Here is a 19918-nt window from a genome sequence, read left to right as displayed (position 1 = left end):
AAAGAGTGAAGATCTCCTGTAAAATAAGTGGTTATAGCATGACGAGCTACAACATTCACTGGATAAGGCAGAGACCAGGGAAAGATCTGGAATGGATGGGATGGATGAACACTGGTAACAATGCTGCAACATATGCAGACTCCATGAAGGACCACTTTGTAATGACTGAAGATGTTTCCACGAGTACACAGTTCTTACAGGCCAAGAGTCTGAGGGTGGAGGACACTGCTGTTTATTACTGCGCTCGAGACCACAGTGATGGAGATGATGGAGCAGCTGAACAAAAACCACACACTGAACAAACTGAAGCGGTTCCCGTTCTTGTTCATACACAGGAAACCCACAGTTGGTGTTAGTTCACACTCCAACATCAACTTTACTCAGTAGGAATCTGAATATTTTAATCCACAACCAGTTAAAATACAGTGACATTACACAATGTCATCATATCTGATTTTACACACTTCATTGGAATTCCAAGATTTTATTATACACATATGCTGCTTCTCCTGTCCACTGCACTGGAGACTGAGACAATGTTTTCAACACAGCACCATGTTCTTCACATTTCTGCTGATGCTGAACACAGTAGTGACCTGTGAGTGTCTTTATGGACTGGAATAAAGAAAACTCCCATCACACACCACTTATCATCACAGCATTTATCACAGAATTTATTTATCAGCATTTATTTATTATTATTCTTATATTCGCTTCACCTCTCAAATCAGAGCTGCTCCCTCTTAATTGTGCTAACTCTTCTTGCATTCTTTTTTCCCCTTCTTTTTGAGTTGAGCTAAACCCATTTTTTCCCCTTCTTTTCTGCAGCCTCAGGAGGTTAAACCATACCAGTCAAACGTCAACAAAGTTATGACAGAGTTCTATGCAAAGTCAGAGTCCTTTACAGGCTTTTTATTCCCAGTCTCCACTCAGTCTTTATGCTGGATCAACACCACTCAGTGACCTGGAGAATGGACGTGAAGACCTTCTGGAGCTTTCTGTTCATGTCCCTCACTACAAGTAAGATCCTGCTGCTTCTCTACTGGATGTTATTGTTGTCAGCTCAAAGAATAGGTCATTTAAGGTGGACAGCACAAAAAGTCAATACAAGGACATTGTTTATCATTTGTATCGACACGTCATGAAGTTTTGGTGCGGTCTAAACAACAACTGACATGTTCTAGTTCTGTAAAGTAACTGGATGGTGAGAAACACAGGGACGTTCTGTTGCTTTATTAATTGATGTGTTGTTTCTTTTAGAGTGTTGGGGTCAAACGCTGATCCAGTCTGAAGCAGGGGTCATTTCTCCTGGAGGGTCTCATAAACTCACCTGTACAGCATCTGGACTAGACTTTGATAACTACTGGATGGGCTGGATTAGACAGGCACCTGGAAAATGCTTAGAATGGGTTGCAATCATAAGATATGACAGCCGTAGCAAGCACTACTCTCAATCTGTCCAAGGAAGATTCACCATCTCCAGAGACAACAGTAAAAACCAGCTATATCTGGAGATGACGAGTGTGAAGGACACTGACACGGCGGTGTATTACTGTGCTCGAGAACCACACTGACACAAGAGCTTACAGCACTGTACAAGAACCCCTGCAGTGTGGAGGATGAAGGAGATGTAGTTCCATTTATTTCTGTGTCTCTAATTAATAACACTGTCATTTCAATGTTTAACTAAAACTAACTGTATATTGCTGATATATTGTTCATTTCAAAATACATACACTTCATCAGTTACAGCAGAACAAGCTACAACAGAGTCTACTAAAGAGTCTTAGACGTTGCTTCAGCATTTCTGAACTTTTTCTCAGATCTGAAGTGAGACTGGAGCTGGATTTTCTCCTCTCTCTCAGAGTGTAAACCCTTCAGTGTTGTTTATCTGTTGGGGACAGTTTTTGGTGAGACACCTGATCTTGTTCAGTTGTTATGAGCCCCATTTTCTCTCTCCATCTTGAACACTGCACTTTTTACTGGACATTAAGTAAGTAACAGGTGAGTGGTGGTGTTTTCTCAGTGCTGTAGAGGTGCAGTGTGTAAATTTGAATCTTGTTATATATTTGTTTGTGTGGTTTGTGTAAATGAATCTTATCATTTTTCATGCACTTCTATGAGCCACTGAACCTGATGATACTGGGAAGAGCTTTGTGATTACAAACATTTCTCACCCTCCATTTTACCTCTCCCTGATGAAATAAAACACAGAGTTTCAGGCAGAAGTGAAGTGCTCAGTATCAGCCTCTAGGGGGCAGCTGTGCTTTACTGTAAATGTTCACCTTGAAAACCATTCAGTTCAAATTGTCCTTAATCTCTACCTCTGGAGATGGAGGACATGTGTATGGAGGAATAACTGTTTTAATAGAGGCACGAAAACAGTATAAACCACAAAAACAAATTATGGGATGGTGGAAGTCGTCCAGATGTGGTGTGGTCTAACGTCCACGGTGTGTAACAAACATTTACCAACATGTACCAGTTAATCAGCTTCAGCTTTTTGTGCCATGAAAGTGTGAAATGCACACACTGTTACTGAAAATACCCATCTGATATAGGGTTAGTTTTAGCTTTGTTAAATCCACCCAGAACATCTGGAACATCATTCATTAAAACCAGCTTTAGTTCTAGTCTTTCAATCGTTTAACTTCACATCACCACTGTCTGAGCAAAACCTTCTATCTCCATTATTGCTGTTATTAATTGTATGATGTAATTTGTAAACACCAGCTTCCCTTGACATTATGTGAGTGTCACTGTGACCAGGTCAATAGGTTTGTTCTAAAAGTGCTTGGAATGACACATTTCTCCATTGACTCACATTGAAAGTTGATAATGTTTTTCTCCTGAAAAGTAGCCATTTTGGAGAGAGGAGGTTGTCGTCTCACAGCAGCGATATGCAAATCACCCCTGACTCTCCTCATGAGAGCAGTGTGTCTCTCTGCAGCAGTGTCCATCCTCTAAACACAGCACAAACATGTTGTGTTCAGTTTCTCTGCTGTGTACTGCGCACGACAATCACACTGATACACAAAGGCCACAGTGCTGTACAATAACTACTCACCTACACTCCACACCATGATGAAGTGCAATGGACTGGAAGTCACCAGTGGTCACTAATACACCTCTAAATCACACATTCACACAGGGTTTTAAACTTCACACTGGTAACAATTTGATGCATGTTTAATTTTACCCCGAGAGCCACTGACGTCCATCATTTACAGAAACATTCTGAAAGGTTGGTTAATCAGACCCTAATTGATGTTCCACTACACAAGTACATTTCAGATGCCTAGAGAAGTGGTCAGTTCTGTGGCTTACACCATTCATTATACCATTTTAACATGTATTTGAACATGCAGTAAATAATGATTACTCACAATGAATTATCAAAATTATAAATTTTTGACAGATACTTACCACTACAGCCTTTGCTGGAGGCCTCTTCCATTTCCTGATGTTGTCATTATGAGAATATATCTGCTCCCACGAGACCATGCCCAATGTCCAATATGTCTGTCAGAACTGTAAAACATCATTTCAGAGCTCAGGTATGATGTATAACGTGATGTAATTGCAGGTGTGATGTATTAGATTTGTAAAGGAAGCTAGCAGTGATAAATACAGTGCTGTGAAAACTCTGCTCACCCCTGGTCCAAATTTTCAGAAAATCCACAAAACAATCCTTTGGTATGAGCTTTTGCATATTTTTGCCTGTGAAGGAGGGGCTTATTGAAAGTGTTCTTGAATACAAATACATCCACTGCACCCCAGGGTCAGAGGGAAGTGGTGATCTAATCCTGTGGTCATCAGTTTGTATGAAGTCATGAGCGTCCTCAAAGGCATTATTCTCATCTCGGCATGTTTCATAGGTGAGGAGAATGAGCACCGATTGAACATGATTCTGGATTTTCTGATCTGTGAATTATTAATACGTCTTATTCCTGCAGGTGTGAGTGGTCAGACACTGACCGAGTCTGAGCCGGTGGTCATAAGTCCTGGAGGGTCTCACACACTGACCTGTACTGGCTCTGGATTCACATTCAGTGACTATTGGATGAGCTGGATCAGACAGGCTTCTGGGAAAGCACCGGAATGGATTGCAAACATTGCTGCTTCTAATAGCATTGAATTTTCCTCAGCACTGAAAGGACGATTCAGCATCTCCAGAGACAACAGCAAAAGTCAAATCTACCTTCATTTAAACAGTCTGAGGAGCGAGGACACTGCTGTTTATTACTGTGCTCGATTGCCACAGTGACACTAGTCCTTATTGTGCTGAACAAAAACTCCCCAGCTGTGTTTATTAACGTTCTACAGCTCTGTGTCACAGTGTGAGAGCACACTGCCATCCTTTAACAGACAACATGGCCATTCAGTACAGAGTTATTCCACACTCAGGAACACACCACACTCCTCACAGTGGGTGACTTGAGGATTCAACCCATTTATGAACACTACTTTTAAACATCCGGATTGTTGACTGATTCATTCTCACTCATAGTCCTTACATTATTCAGAAGAGAAGATGTTTTTCAGCATCTTACAATGTTCCTATTCTCAGAAATGAGGATTGTAGTACACCTCAAACAAGTGTGTATTTCATCCAATGCTGTTTGTACAGTGTTGTTTTGTGTGATTGAGAATGCAGTGTCTATTTCAGCCGCTAGAGAAACCACCAATAACTTTATACGGCATGAAGGGTTTCTTTCCTGCAGTTGTGTGTGTGAAAAACCCAGGGTCAGACCAATTATGTTTTGTTGATGTGTTTCATTTCCAGTCATTCAGACATTTCCCTTCATATGCAAATCACCCCTGACTCCTCATAAGAGCAGTGTGTCTCTCTGCAGCAGCGTCCATCCTCTAAACACAGCACAAACATGTTGTGTTCAGTTTCTCTGCTGCTGCTGACCGCTGCCTCGCGTGAGTCTTTCAGCTCAAGCCCCACTTCACTTCGTCTAATTCACTGCTTCAAACGTACTCAGATCGTTCATCTTCTGCTCTTTCCACAGGTGTGTTCTGTGCTACTGAGATGATCCAGCCGGACTCAGTGGTCATCAGACCAGCAGAGACTCTGACCATCAACTGTAAAATTACTGGAGCTTCTATCACTGATGGCAGCAGTCATCATGGAACAGCTTGGATCCGACAACCTGCAGGAAAAGCTTTAGAATGGATCAATAGCGTTTATTATGCTGGAAGGATATATGCTCAAGATTCACTGAAAAACAAGTTCACCATCTCTCGAGACACTTCCAGCAACACAGTAACTCTCCAAGGAAAGAATCTGGAGCCTGGAGACACAGCTGTGTATTACTGCGCACGAGAGTCACACTGATACACAAAGACCACAGTGCTGTACAATAACTACTCAACTACACTCCACACCATGATGAAGTGTGAACAATGGACTGGAAGTGACCTGTGGACATTAATACATGTTTACACCACACACACACCCTGGCTTGTGAAATTTATGGTGGTAACAATTTGGATGGTTATTTTGTTATTTTACCCAGAGAACCACTGGTGTCCATTACTTCTAAAAACAGAATTAAAGGTTGTTGTATCAGTTATTAATAAATGTTTCATTACAAAAGTCCACTTCAGATGACCTTGAGCCCCACCGTGCACAATATAGTTTTGACTTGCATTTGATCATGCAGAAATTAAAATACTCTTGAAAATATTTTGAAATTTTAATGCAGTTGTGTCTGAGGGTTGGAAGGTCACAGGAGTTTTGTTGTGTTTTTCTGTGCTTTACACATCTATCTCTTCTCACTGTACACCAATTACTGCACCTACATAGACCTCTCAGTGAAAATCCTGAAGTTTGCAGATGATACTAGCAGAGCATGTACTGATAGCTAAGGAAGTTCAACCTGCCCCAGAAGCTGATGATGCAGTTCTACACAGCCATCATAGAGTCTGTCATCACTACATCCATTATTGCATTCAGTGACAACTTGAATTTCTACCTGAAATAAAAGTCGGAGTAAAACTTTAGAGACAACATTGATGTTAAAGGTGCACTCAGTCATTTCATCCTACAAAGTGCACCATAAAATTCTTATGAATATTATATTTTATAACATTCTCTTTAAAGTCCAGCATCACATCAGTTGAAGAATGAAATTACTTTGTTGTCCCTGAATGAACCCGTTTATTCTCCATAGAGTGGATATATAAGGGTATATGAGGGTAGTAAAATTGAAAGCAGACTTACTACAAAATCTATCATGCATCCAGGCCACTAGGTGTCAGTATTAGTTCCGTTTCATAACATGATGCAGAATCATTGGAGAACATTACAGTAAACACTACCTGGAGTTAAACACGAGGGCGCGATATTCCTTCACTCACACAATATACACCACTGGAGTCCTCTCACGGGTCACTAGATAAACTGATACCAGCTTCCTCCAGTTTGTTCATAATTTTATTCATTCATTAGTAAATGTGAAGAACTCATAACCAATAACACTGTTGAGGGTCAAGAAACCTTAATATGTTTTGTTTTGTAAATAATATATAGCAGAACACTATCAGAAACAAATGCCAATTGTGCTCATTAGGTGGCAGACTGAGATTCCATATCCAACACAGGCAACCATACTACACTACAACAATTGAAGTCCTTGGACAAGATTCCTAACTCTACATTCACTAATTCCTGTAATATGATGGTAACAGGAGGTCACTCTGGGTAGGAGTATTTGCCAATGCTGTAAATGTAAGTGTAGGTAGTATCTCTCAAGACTGGGGTGTTCAGGACCATTGATTAGGAAATGTAATTATATCTCAGTTCCATTGCTGTTGTGTTTATTTATTTAGTTTTATTTTTAATTTATTTTTTTAAGTATATTTTATTGTCCTTATTTGCATATGTTACTAACTGTGTGTCACGTATGAAGTGTTTATGAGAGTGTTTATGAATGTCTTAAACTCCATACTGTCCTAAGGTAAATGTTACGGTCGCGGGGTGCAGACTGACGGAGGGCGGACGCAAACGCTAATAACACAGACTTTATTTACCAGAACTTAACGAAACAAACACAACACGACAGGGGCATGAAACGAGCAAGAAACGGGCGAGAGAAACGAGCAAGAAAAACGAGCAACACTGCAAAGAACAACGAACGCGAAACAAGGAGCCAGGTACAAGAAACTAGGAACAAGTAACAAGGTACAATGAACGACAAGAGGAAGTGAGACCAGAGGGCTTAAATACACTGACAAACGAGAAACAGCTGAAACGGATAACAAGGGAAAGGAACGAGGAGGCGGAACAAAGGCGGGGCTTGAACATAAACAAAACAAAGCCATGTGCCGAGACAGAAAACAAACCTGACGAGACAAGGGCATGACAGATGCCCCCTCCTGAACGCGCAACTCCCGGGGCGCGTAACCTAGCCCCCCTAGAAGCTGGCGCAGGAGGGAGCACGGAAAACAAGAGACCAGAATAAGAGACAAGGAACCGTGGGGCAGGAGACAAGAGACTAGAAACAGGAAGCTCGTGACAAGACAGGGTGCTGGACCTTAGACTGACAAAGGGGGGGTGACGGGAGACTGAACAAAAGACTGGAACGGAGACAAGACAGATGACGGGACTGAGTGCTGGACAGGGGCAGAGACTGGGGACTGAAACTTGGTCTGGACAGGAGATGGGACTTGTGACAGGAAAGGACTAGACTGAAAGGGAGTTATCACATGAGACTGGACGGGAGTGGACAAATGTGACTGAACGGGGTGCTTAACATCAGACAAGACACTGGAAGGGAATAAGGACTGGACATAAGACAAGGCAGAGGGTTGCATAGGGGACTGGACAGGTAACTGGGACTGGACTATACTGGAAACAGGGGGAGAGACACTGGACTGGAACATAGACTGGACGGGTGCTGAGACGGAGGATCTATACTGGGAGTGAACAGGGGACAGGACATGAGTATGTGCTTGGACAGGACTAGGCAGGGGAACAGGTACCAGGACATTCACAGGGACAGAAACGAACACCGTGACGGGGACAGGAATCGAAATGATAGCAGACAAGGGTACAGGGACAAGCACAGAGACAGGAACTAGAACAGGGACAGACAGGGGAATCAAAACAACAGGTGGGTGCCCAGGGCTGGCAAATGTCCGTGGAATTGTCTGAGGGACCAGCCTGGGCACAGTTCTGGGGATCGGCCCCAAAGTCCTTGGGGCCGTCCTCCGGGTACGACCGGAAGTGACCGTATCTACAGTCACCGGGGCAGACACGGCCATAGCCACAGTCTTGGGGGCAGACACGGCCGTCGTCACAGTCTCGGGCAGAGGAGCGGCTGGTCGCGCCGCTTGCACGAGCAGAGGAGCGGCTGAGGGAGCCGCACCCATGGAGCCTGGAGACCCTGCGACGACGTCGTCCACGGAGACAGGGGAACCTGCAGCGACGACGTCCACGGAGGCAGGGGAACCTGCAGCGACGGCGTCCACGGAGGCAGGGGAACCTGCAGCGACGTCGTCCACGGAGGCAGGGGAACCTGCAGCGACGTCGTCCACGGAGGCAGGGCAACCTGCAGCGACGTCGTCCACGGAGGCAGGGCAACCTGCAGCGACGTCGTCCACGGAGGCAGGGGAACCTGCAGCGACGTCCACGAAGGCAGAGGAATCTGCGACGTCGTCCACGGAGACAGGAGAAACTGTGACGACGTCCACGAAGGCAGAGGAGTCTGCTACGTCGTCCACGGAGACAGGAGAAACTGCGACGACATCCACGAAGGCAGAGGAATCTGCGACGTCGTCCACGGAGACAGGAGAAACTGTGACGACGTCCACGAAGGCAGAGGAATCTGCGACGTCGTCCACGGAGACAGGAGAAACTGTGACGACGTCCACGAAGGCAGAGGAGTCTGCTACGTCGTCCACGGAGACAGGAGAAACTGCGACGACATCCACGAAGGCAGAGGAATCTGCGACGTCGTCCACGGAGACAGGAGAAACTGTGACGACGTCCACGAAGGCAGAGGAATCTGCGACGTCGTCCACGGAGACAGGGGAACCTGCAGCGACGTCGTCCCCGGAGACAGGGGAACCTGCAGCGACGTCGTCCACGGAGACAGGGGAACCTGCAGCGACGACGTCCACGGAGACAGGGGAACCTGCAGCGACGACGTCCACGGAGACAGGGGAACCTGCAGCGACGACGTCCACGGAGACAGGGGAACCTGCAGCGACGACGTCCACGGAGACAGGGGAACCTGCAGCGACGACGTCCACGGTGAGAGGAGCGGCTGGCTGCGCCGCTTTCACAAAGAGGGGAGCGGCTGGCTGCGCCGCTTTCACAAAGAGGGGAGCAGCTGGCTGCGCCGCGTTCACGCTGAGATGAGCGGCTGGCTGCGCCGCTTTCACAAAGAGGGGAGCGGCTGGCTGCGCCGCTTTCACGCTGAGAGGAGCGGCTGGCTGCGCCGCTTTCACGCTGAGAGGAGCGGCTGGCTGCGCCGCTTTCACGAAGAGGGGAGCGGCTGGCTGCGCCGCTTTCACAAAGAGGGGAGCGGCTGGCTGCGCCGCTTTCACGAAGAGGGGAGCGGCTGGCTGCGCCGCGTTCACGCTGAGAGGAGCGGCCGGCTGCGCCGCTTTCACGAAGAGGGGAGCGGCTGGCTGCGCCGCTTTCACGAAGAGGGGAGCGGCTGGCTGCGCCGCTTTCACGAAGAGGGGAGCGGCTGGCTGCGCCGCGTTCGCGCTGAGAGGAGTGGCTGGCTGCGCCGCGTTCACGCTGAGGGGAGTTTGTGCTACTCGCCGGGCTCGCGCTGGAGCTGTAAAGGGTTTAGGGGGTTTCACAGGCGCACCCATTAGATCCCCTCGAGGTGCGCCCCTGTTAGCCTCAGACCTCAGAGCTACGGAGCTACTCCAGCACGCTTCTTCCGCTGGCTCTTTCGACTCCCGCTGGCGCAACTACTCGATTCACGAGTCGACTCCTCCGGTTTAGGAATCGGAATAGCGCCAGGCAGGAGCTGGAGCAAAGTCCTTGGGGCCGTCCTCCGGGTACGACCGGAAGTGACCGTATCTACAGTCACCGGGGCAGACACGGCCGTAGCCACAGTCTTGGGGGCAGACACGGCCGTCGTCACAGTCTCGGGCAGAGGAGCGGCTGGTCGCGCCGCTTGCACGAGCAGAGGAGCGGCTGAGGGAGCCACACCCATGGAGACTGGAGACCCTGCGACGACGTCGTCCACGGAGACAGGGGAACCTGCAGCGACGACGTCCACGGAGGCAGGGGAACCTGCAGCGACGGCGTCCACGGAGGCAGGGGAACCTGCAGCGACGTCGTCCACGGAGGCAGGGGAACCTGCAGCGACGTCGTCCACGTAGGCAGGGGAACCTGCAGCGACGTCGTCCACGGAGGCAGGGGAACCTGCAGCGACGTCGTCCACGGAGGCAGGGGAACCTGCAGCGACGTCGTCCACGGAGGCAGGGGAACCTGCAGCGACGTCGTCCACGGAGGCAGGAGTAACTGCGACGACATCCACGAAGGCAGAGGAATCTGCGACGTCGTCCACGGAGACAGGAGAAACTGCGACAACATCCACGAAGGCAGAGGAATCTGCGACGTCGTCCACGGAGACAGGAGAAACTGTGACGACGTCCACGAAGGCAGAGGAATCTGCGACGTCGTCCACGGAGACAGGGGAACCTGCAGCGACGTCGTCCACGGAGACAGGGGAACCTGCAGCGATGACGTCCACGGAGACAGGGGAACCTGCAGCGACGACGTCCACGGAGACAGGGGAACCTGCAGCGATGACGTCCACGGAGACAGGGGAACCTGCAGCGACAACGTCCACGGAGACAGGGGAACCTGCAGCGACGACGTCCACGGTGAGAGGAGCGGCTGGCTGCGCCGCTTTCACAAAGAGGGGAGCGGCTGGCTGCGCCGCTTTCACGCTGAGAGGAGCAGCTGGCTGCGCCGCGTTCACGCTGAGAGGAGCGGCTGGCTGCGCCGCTTTCACAAAGAGGGGAGCGGCTGGCTGCGCCGCTTTCACGCTGAGAGGAGCGGCTGGCTGCGCCGCGTTCACGCTGAGAGGAGCAGCTGGCTGCGCCGCTTTCACAAAGAGGGGAGCGGCTGGCTGCGCCGCTTTCACGAAGAGGGGAGCGGCTGGCTGCGCCGCGTTCACGCTGAGAGGAGCGGCTGGCTGCGGCACTTTCACGAAGAGGGGAGCGGCTGGCTGCGCCGCTTTCACGAAGAGGGGAGCGGCTGGCTGCGCCGCTTTCACGAAGAGGGGAGCGGCTGGCTGCGCCGCGTTCGCGCTGAGAGGAGCGGCTGGCTGCGCCGCGTTCACGCTGAGGGGAGTTTGTGGAGCTGTAAAGGGTTTAGGGGGTTTCACAGGCGCACCCATTAGATCCCCTCGAGGTGCGCCCCTGTTAGCCTCAGACCTCAGAGCTACGGAGGTGAGGCTAACAGCCCCTACCCTTAACGCCCCCCCAAAAATTTCCCCGGAACTGAGGGGGTAATCTACCGTCGAGGGGGGAACTCCAGCACGCTTCTTCCGCCGGCTCTTTCGACTCCCGCTGGCGCAACTACTCGATTCACGAGTCGACTCCTCCGGTTTAGGAATCGCAATAGCGCCAGGCAGGAGCTGGAGCAAAGTCCTTGGGGCCGTCCTCCGGGTACGACCGGAAGTGACCGTATCTACAGTCACCGGGGCAGACACGGCCGTAGCCACAGTCTTGGGGGCAGACACGGCCGTCGTCACAGTCTCGGGCAGAGGAGCGACTGGTCGCGCCGCTTGCACGAGCAGAGGAGCGGCTGAGGGAGCCGCACCCATGGAGACTGGAGACCCTGCGACGACGTCGTCCACGGAGACAGGGGAACCTGCAGCGACGACGTCCATGGAGGCAGGGGAACCTGCAGCGACGGCGTCCACGGAGGCAGGGGAACCTGCAGCGACGTCGTCCACGGAGGCAGGGGAACCTGCAGCGACGTCGTCCACGGAGGCAGGGGAACCTGCAGCGACGTCGTCCACGGAGGCAGGGGAACCTGCAGCGACGTCGTCCACGGAGGCAGGGGAACCTGCAGCGACGTCGTCCACGGAGGCAGGGGAACCTGCAGCGACGTCGTCCACGGAGGCAGGAGTAACTGCGACGACGTCCACGAAGGCAGAGGAATCTGCGACGTCGTCCACGGAGACAGGAGAAACTGCGACGACATCCACGAAGGCAGAGGAATCTGCGACGTCGTCCACGGAGACAGGAGAAACTGTGACGACGTCCACGAAGGCAGAGGAATCTGCGACGTCGTCCACCGAGACAGGGGAACCTGCAGCGACGTCGTCCACGGAGACAGGGGAACCTGCAGCGACGACGTCCACGGAGACAGGGGAACCTGCAGCGACGACGTCCACGGAGACAGGGGAACCTGCAGCGATGACGTCCACGGAGACAGGGGAACCTGCAGCGACAACGTCCACGGAGACAGGGGAACCTGCAGCGACGACGTCCACGGTGAGAGGAGCGGCTGGCTGCGCCGCTTTCACAAAGAGGGGAGCGGCTGGCTGCGCCGCTTTCACGCTGAGAGGAGCAGCTGGCTGCGCCGCGTTCACGCTGAGAGGAGCGGCTGGCTGCGCCGCTTTCACAAAGAGGGGAGCGGCTGGCTGCGCCGCTTTCACGCTGAGAGGAGCGGCTGGCTGCGCCGCGTTCACGCTGAGAGGAGCGGCTGGCTGCGCCGCTTTCACAAAGAGGGGAGCGGCTGGCTGCGCCGCTTTCACGAAGAGGGGAGCGGCTGGCTGCGCCGCGTTCACGCTGAGAGGAGCGGCTGGCTGCGGCACTTTCACGAAGAGGGGAGCGGCTGGCTGCGCCGCTTTCACGAAGAGGGGAGCGGCTGGCTGCGCCGCTTTCACGAAGAGGGGAGCGGCTGGCTGCGCCGCGTTCGCGCTGAGAGGAGCGGCTGGCTGCGCCGCGTTCACGCTGAGGGGAGTTTGTGGAGCTGTAAAGGGTTTAGGGGGTTTCACAGGCGCACCCATTAGATCCCCTCGAGGTGTGCCCCTGTTAGCCTCAGACCTCAGAGCTACGGAGGTGAGGCTAACAGCCCCTACCCTTAACGCCCCCCCAAAAATTTCCCCGGAACTGAGGGGGTAATCTACCGTCGAGGGGGGAACGCCAGCACGCTTCTTCCGCCGGCTCTTTCGACTCCCGCTGGCGCAACTACTCGATTCACGAGTCGACTCCTCCGGTTTAGGAATCGGAATAGCGCCAGGCAGGAGCTGGAGCCGGCAACTCCCGCTGTAGCAGTCCTTCTGTCCATAATTCGGCTCCTCTGAAGTCCTAGAGGCTACCATTGCACGAATTATGGACGCTTGGACCTCTCCTAGCCTCCGAAGGTAACTGTCTGTGCTAGCTGTGTCCTGGTGGTCGTTCATTCTGTTAGGGGCGCGGGGTGAGGACTGACGGAGGGCGGACGCAAACGCTAATAACACAGACTTTATTTACCAGAACTTAACGAAACAAACACAACACGACAGGGGCATGAAACGAGCAAGAAACGGGCGAGAGAAACGAGCAAGAAAAACGAGCAACACTGCAAAGAACAACGAACGCGAAACAAGGAGCCAGGTACAAGAAACTAGGAACAAGTAACAAGGTACAATGAACGACAAGAGGAAGTGAGACCAGAGGGCTTAAATACACTGACAAACGAGAAACAGCTGAAACGGATAACAAGGGAAAGGAACGAGGAGGCGGAACAAAGGCGGGGCTTGAACATAAACAAAACAAAGCCATGTGCCGAGACAGAAAACAAACCTGACGAGACAAGGGCATGACAGTAAAGGACTCACAGGAAGCCCCTCTCTCGTTCTCTCTCAGACCCAAAGCATGAGAAAATGTAAACAAACGCCACATGTTTCACCATATTTGGAAGGGAAAAATAACCATATATAAAGGAAACAGAAAAGAGCTGAAGGGGAGAGACGAATGAAATTGACCTGATTCTCTCCCAGCTCCTATGGCTGGTAAGATGCTGTCCTTTTGTGAAATAAAAATTTATTTAAACATCTAGACGGTGTCTGGCAGAGAATCTTCTTCATCATCCACACCACACCACCCCAGAAGAAATACACAACAAAAATATTCACTGTATGTGCAATGCTTTGACTCCAGCTTCTTTTTTTCTATTTAGTTCATTGTGTCCTAATGCACTGTTGACTATTTATTTTCATGCATTTACTGACTGAGTTACAAACACCTACAATTGTAGACAGTGATATAGTATTACAAATGCTGAGAATACATTCCATTCAGATCCTACTGAGCTTGTCCCTCAGTCACAGCAGGGGCCTGTAATATCTCATAAAGATCTGAGAATGTTGAAATGAAATTTCCAGTAGGGGGCGCCCTTCACTGATAAAAGTCCACAGTTCTCTTAACGCAACTGCAGCTGTTTTTCATAACACTGACTCGTCATGCAAATGTTGTCACATCTCTTCTGCATAAACAGAGTAAATTGAGCAGATCTCCAGGTTTCTGCTGACTTTGACCAGCTCTGTGTCCATCAACATAATGATCATCACCTACTTTCTGCTGCTGCTCGCTGCAGGACGTGAGTCAGATGTTTCTCTCTCTGTGAAGATCCATATGAATGCATTTGAACAATGAAATTTTTCAGAATTTATTCAGAATAGAACACAAATCACAGATCAAAAGTTTAAACTGAGAGAATGTATAATTTTAAGGGAAAAATATGTTGTTTCAAAATTTCATGGTGTCAACAAATCCCAAAAAAGTTGGGACAAGGCCATTGTTTACCACTGTGTGGCTGCATTGCTGCAGAATGTGGTCTGGCATTATCTTGTTGAAAAATGCAGGGTCTTCCCTGAAAGAGATGACGTCTAGATGGGAGCATATGTTGTTCTAGAACCTGAACATAGTTCTCTGCATTAATGGTGCCTTTCCAGACATGCAAGCTGCCCATGCCACAAGCACTCATGCAACCCCATACCATCAGTGATGCAGGCTTCTGAACGAAGCATTGGCGGATGGCACGTTGAATTGAGTTCACTGACAATGCTTTCTGGAAGTATTCCTGAGCCCATTCTGTTATTTCCTTGACAGTGCCATTCCTGTTTGAGGTGCAGTGACGTTTAAGGGCCCGGAGATCACGAGCATCCAGTAGAGTTTCACGGCCTTGACCCTTACGCACAGCAATTTTTCCAGATTCTCTGAATCTTTTGATGATGTTATGCATGTTTGATGATGATAACTTAAAAGTCTTTGCTATTTTACGCTGGGTAACACCATTCTGGTATTGCTGCACTATCTTTCTGAGCAACAATGGTGGAATTGGTGATCCTCTTACCATCTTGGCTTCAGAGAGACACTGACACTCTGAGAAGCTCTTTTTATACTCAATCATGTTGTCAATTGACCTATTTAGTGTTAATTGGTCTTCCAGCTGTTTGTTATATGCTCAATTTCCTTTTTCCAGCCACTTATTGCTACTTGTCCCAACTTGTTTGGGATTTGTTGACACTGTGAAATTCTGAATCAACATATTTTTCCTTTAAAATGTTACATTTACTAAGATTAAACTTTTGATCTGTCATCTATGTTCTATTACAAATAAAATATTGACATTTGCCATCTCCACGTCATTGCATTCAATGTTCATTCACAAATTGTTTAGTGTCCCAACTTTTTGGGAATCTGGTTTGTATATATATATATATATATTGGCAAGCCAAACAGGAAACATTTAATGAACTTATATATAGAATGAACACTGATATATATTTGCACTGGAGACTGAGACAGCGTCTTCAACACAGCACCATGTTCTTCACATTTCTGCTCATGCTGACCACAGCAGTGACCTGTGAGTGTACAGAGGTGTACTGTTTGCCACAGCCTTAAAGCAAGGACCAGCAGGTACATTTGGTTGGCACTAATTACCCTTTGGTATTCTGGGACATTGAGTCTCCCAGAGTATCAGTGCCTCCCTTCCTTCACCCCCTGCTGGCAGCTGGTGGCACAAAGTCCTTTAAAGAATGGTGTCAGAGCAGTGGTAGAGGATGTGGAGAAGTGGGCGGGGCTATTTGGAGGGAGAGTTCAGAGTGAGAGACCTATGCAAAGTCAGAGTCCTTTACAGCCTTTTTATTCCCAGTCTCCACTCAGTCTTTATGCTGGATCAACACTCAGTGACCTGGAGAATGGACGTGAAGACATTCTGGAGCTTTCTGTTCATGTCCCTCGCTACAAGTAAGATCCTGCTGCTTCTCTACTGGATGTTATTGTTGTCAGCTCCAAGAACAGGTCATTTAAGGTGGACAGAACATAAAGTCAATAAAGGACATAGTGTAACATTTGTATCGACACGTCATGAAGTTTTGGTGCGGTCTAAACAACAACTGACATGTTCTAGTTCTGTAAAGTAACTGGACGGTGAGAAACACAGGGACGTTCTGTTGCTTTATTAATTGATGTGTTGTTTCTTTTAGAGTGTTGGGGTCAAACGCTGATCCAGTCTGAAGCAGCAGTCATTTCTCCTGGAGGGTGTCATAAACTGACCTGTACAGCATCTGGACTAGACTTTGATGACTACTGGATGCGCTGGATTAGACAGGCTCCTGGAAAAGGCTTAGAAAAGATTGCAAATATTAGAGGTGACAGCAGTAGCAAGTACTATTCTCAATCTGTACAAGGAAGATTCACCATCTCCAGAGACAACAGTAAAGACCAGCTGTATCTGGAGATGACGAGTGTGAAGGACACTGACATGGCGGTGTATTACTGTGTTCGAGACCCACACTGACACAAGAGCTTACAGCGCTGTACAAGAACCCCTGCAGTGTGGAGGATGAAGGAGATGTAGTTCCTTCTATTTCTGTGTCTCTAATTAATAACAATGTCATTTCAATGTTTAACTAAAACTAACTGTATATTGCTGATATATTGTTCATTTTAAAATACATACACTTCATCAGTTACAGCAGAACAAGCTACAACAGAGTCTACTAAAGAGTCTTAGACATTGCTTCAGCATTTCTGAACTTTTTCTCAGATCTGAAGTGAGACTAGAGCTGGATTTTCTCCTCTCTCTCAGAGTGTAAAGCCTTAAGTGTTGTTTATTTGTTGGGAACAGTTTTTGGTGAGACACCTGATCTTGTTCAGTTGTTATGAGCCCCATTTTCTCTCTCCATCTTGAACACTGCAATTTTTACTGGACATTAAGTAAGTAACAGGTGAGCGGTGGTGTTTTCTCAGTGCTGTAGAGGTGCAGTGTGTAATTTTGAATCTTGTTATATATTTGTTTGTGTGGTTTGTGTAAATGAATCTTATCATTTTTCATGCACTTCTATGAGCCACCGAACCTGATGATACTGGGAAGAGCTTTGTGATTACAAACATTTCTCACCCTCCTTTTTACCTCTCCCTGGTGAAATATAACAGAGTTTCAGTCAGAAGTGAAGCGCTCAGTATCAGCCTCTAGGGGGCAGCTGTGCTTTACTGTAAATGTTCACATTGAAAACCATTCAGTTCAGATGTCCTTAAACTCTACCTCTGGAGATGGAGGACGTGTCTATGGAGGAATAACTGTTTTAATAGAGGCACAAAAACAGTATAAACCACAAAAACAAATCATGGGATGGTGGAAGTCGTCCAGATGTGATGTGGCCTAACGTCCACGGTGTGTAACAAACATTTACCAACATGTACCAATTAATCAGCTTCAGCTTTTTGTGCCATGAAAGTGTGAAATGCACACACTGTTACTGAAAATACCCGTCTGATATAGGGTTAGTTTTAGCTTTGTTAAATCCACCCAGAACATCTGGAACATCACTCATTAAAACCAGCTTCAGTTCTAGTCTTTCAGCCTTTTAACTTCACATCACCACTGTTTGAGCCAAACCTTCTATCTCCATTATTGCTGTTATTAGTTTTATGATGTAATTTATAAACACCAGCTTCCCTTGACATTTTGTGAGTGTCACAGTGACCAGGTCAATAGGTTTGTTCTAAAAGTGCTTGGAATGACACATTTCTCCATTGTCTTACATTAAAAGTTGATCATGTTTTTCTCCTAAAAAGTAGCCATTTTGGACACCAGTATATGTTCCAACACATGAGTCCATTTCAAATAAGCTCCAGCCCAGAGTGGTTAGTCATTGTGACCTATGGCTTCCACCGTGCATACTACAGTCTTAACTTGCATTTGAACACAGCAATAAAAATACGGTAACTGACAATGTATTAATGTTAAACCTGATGATACTGGGAAAAGTTTTGTGTTCATAAACATTTCACACCCTCCATTTTACCTCTCCTTGGTGAAATAACACAGACAGAGATGAAGCGCTCAGTCTCAGCCTCTAGGGGGCAGCTGTGCTTTACTGTGAAAGATCCCCTTAAAACTCATTCAGTTAAAACTGTCCTTAAACTCTGCCACTGGAGATGGAGCATTTCTGTGAGTAATAACTGTTTAATAACGGCACAAAAACAGTTAAAACCACAAAAACAAATTATGGGATTGTGGAAGATGTTTGGTCTCATGCCCAGAGTGTGTAACTCACATGTACCACTTGGAACTGAGACAGCTTTAGATTATTGAGCCACTAACTGAAACTATCCACCTGATGTAGTGTAAGGTTTAGTGTTACTGTGATCTCTAGTTTTAAGTTTAGGGTTGTGTTAGATTTAATATTAGCATTTCACAATCCAACCATTGGTTAACACTCCCCCAGTCACATGATGTCACAGAGCAGGAAGGCTGGGATTAGTGTTGATAATGCATATATACCCTGGATTAGACAGGCTCCTGGAAAAGGCTTAGAATGGATCTCTCACATTTCCGCTCCAAGTGGTGGCACTAAATGTTACTCTGAGACAACAGTAAGAGGCAGGTGTATCTGCAGATGAACCAACTGAGGACTGAAGACACGACAGTTTATTACTGGGCACGTGAACACACACTGATACAAAACTTAACAGGACTGTACAAAAACCTCACTTAGAGTCCAGACCTCCACACACACCTCATACACATGATTTACAGCTCCCTCATGAACCAGAATGTCCTCATTGATGAATACAGACTCAATCATGCAGTGTTTTAAATGCATTTGAATAAATATAGGAACATAGTGCTGATTATTCCACAGTGATATTCAGGTGTGAGACATTAAAACAGTTCCCATAATCAGAACTGTGGCTCTAAGCTTGATTTCTGGATGAAAAAAATGTGTTTTTAGAAATCACAGCTATCACACACTGTTGTTAAAACTGGTTCAATATCTGATGTGTTTGTGATGTCACTGTTCTGAATTAAGAAGTGAAAGTGTGAACATCACTCTGTCTGTTCTACAAGTGAGATAACACTCCTTTGAACTGTAATGACATTGGAGGAAAGGAAGTCCTAATATGGGCATGACTCTATTACAAAATGAAGCACCGCCTAAGTGGAATAAAATGTCTTTACATTAAATACAAGGTATTTGTCCAGAGAGGAGTTTGTTAGTATTACTGGTGATTATCCAACATTAGAGCTTTACAATGTTTTTATAAAATGATTACAAATGGGTTCTGTTATCTAGAACATCCCTCATTAAAACCAGCTTTAGTTCTGGACTTTCAGCCTTTTAACTTCATATCACCACTGTCTGAGCAAAACCTTGTATCTCCATTACTGCTGTTATTAATTGTATGATGTAATTTGTAAACACCAGCTTCCCTTGACATTATGTGAGTGTCACAGTGACCAGGTCAATAGGTTTGTTCTAAATGTGCTTGGAATGACACATTTCTCCATTGACTCACATTGAAAGTTGATCATATTTTTGTTCTGAAAAGTAGCCATTTTGGAGAGAGGAGGTTGTCGTCTCACAGCAGTGATATGCAAATCACCCCTGACTCTCCTCATAAGAGCAGTGTGTTTCTCTGCAGC

The 19918-nt window shown here is 47.6% G+C and overlaps 2 gene segments (V, D, J or C); both read left to right on the top strand.

Annotated features, from left to right (window-relative positions):
* Positions 1-5038: 5038 nt before the first annotated feature.
* LOC136665245 (immunoglobulin heavy variable 4-39-like) lies at positions 5039-5344 on the top strand. The segment is given in 1 exon segment: positions 5039-5344. A coding segment is annotated over 1 exon segment (306 nt).
* An 8162-nt stretch (positions 5345-13506) lies between these two features.
* Positions 13507-16786, top strand: LOC136665244 (Ig heavy chain V region 6.96-like). The segment is given in 3 exon segments: positions 13507-13593; positions 14491-14578; positions 16473-16786. Coding segments are annotated over 3 exon segments (489 nt in total).
* The last annotated feature ends 3132 nt before the right edge of the window (positions 16787-19918 follow it).

Source organism: Hoplias malabaricus, chromosome 13 (genome assembly GCF_029633855.1).
Source record: "Hoplias malabaricus isolate fHopMal1 chromosome 13, fHopMal1.hap1, whole genome shotgun sequence".
Lineage (NCBI taxonomy): Eukaryota > Metazoa > Chordata > Actinopteri > Characiformes > Erythrinidae > Hoplias > Hoplias malabaricus.
The sequence above is the reverse complement of the archived record's forward strand: the minus strand, read 5'-3'. Positions and strand labels throughout refer to the sequence as shown.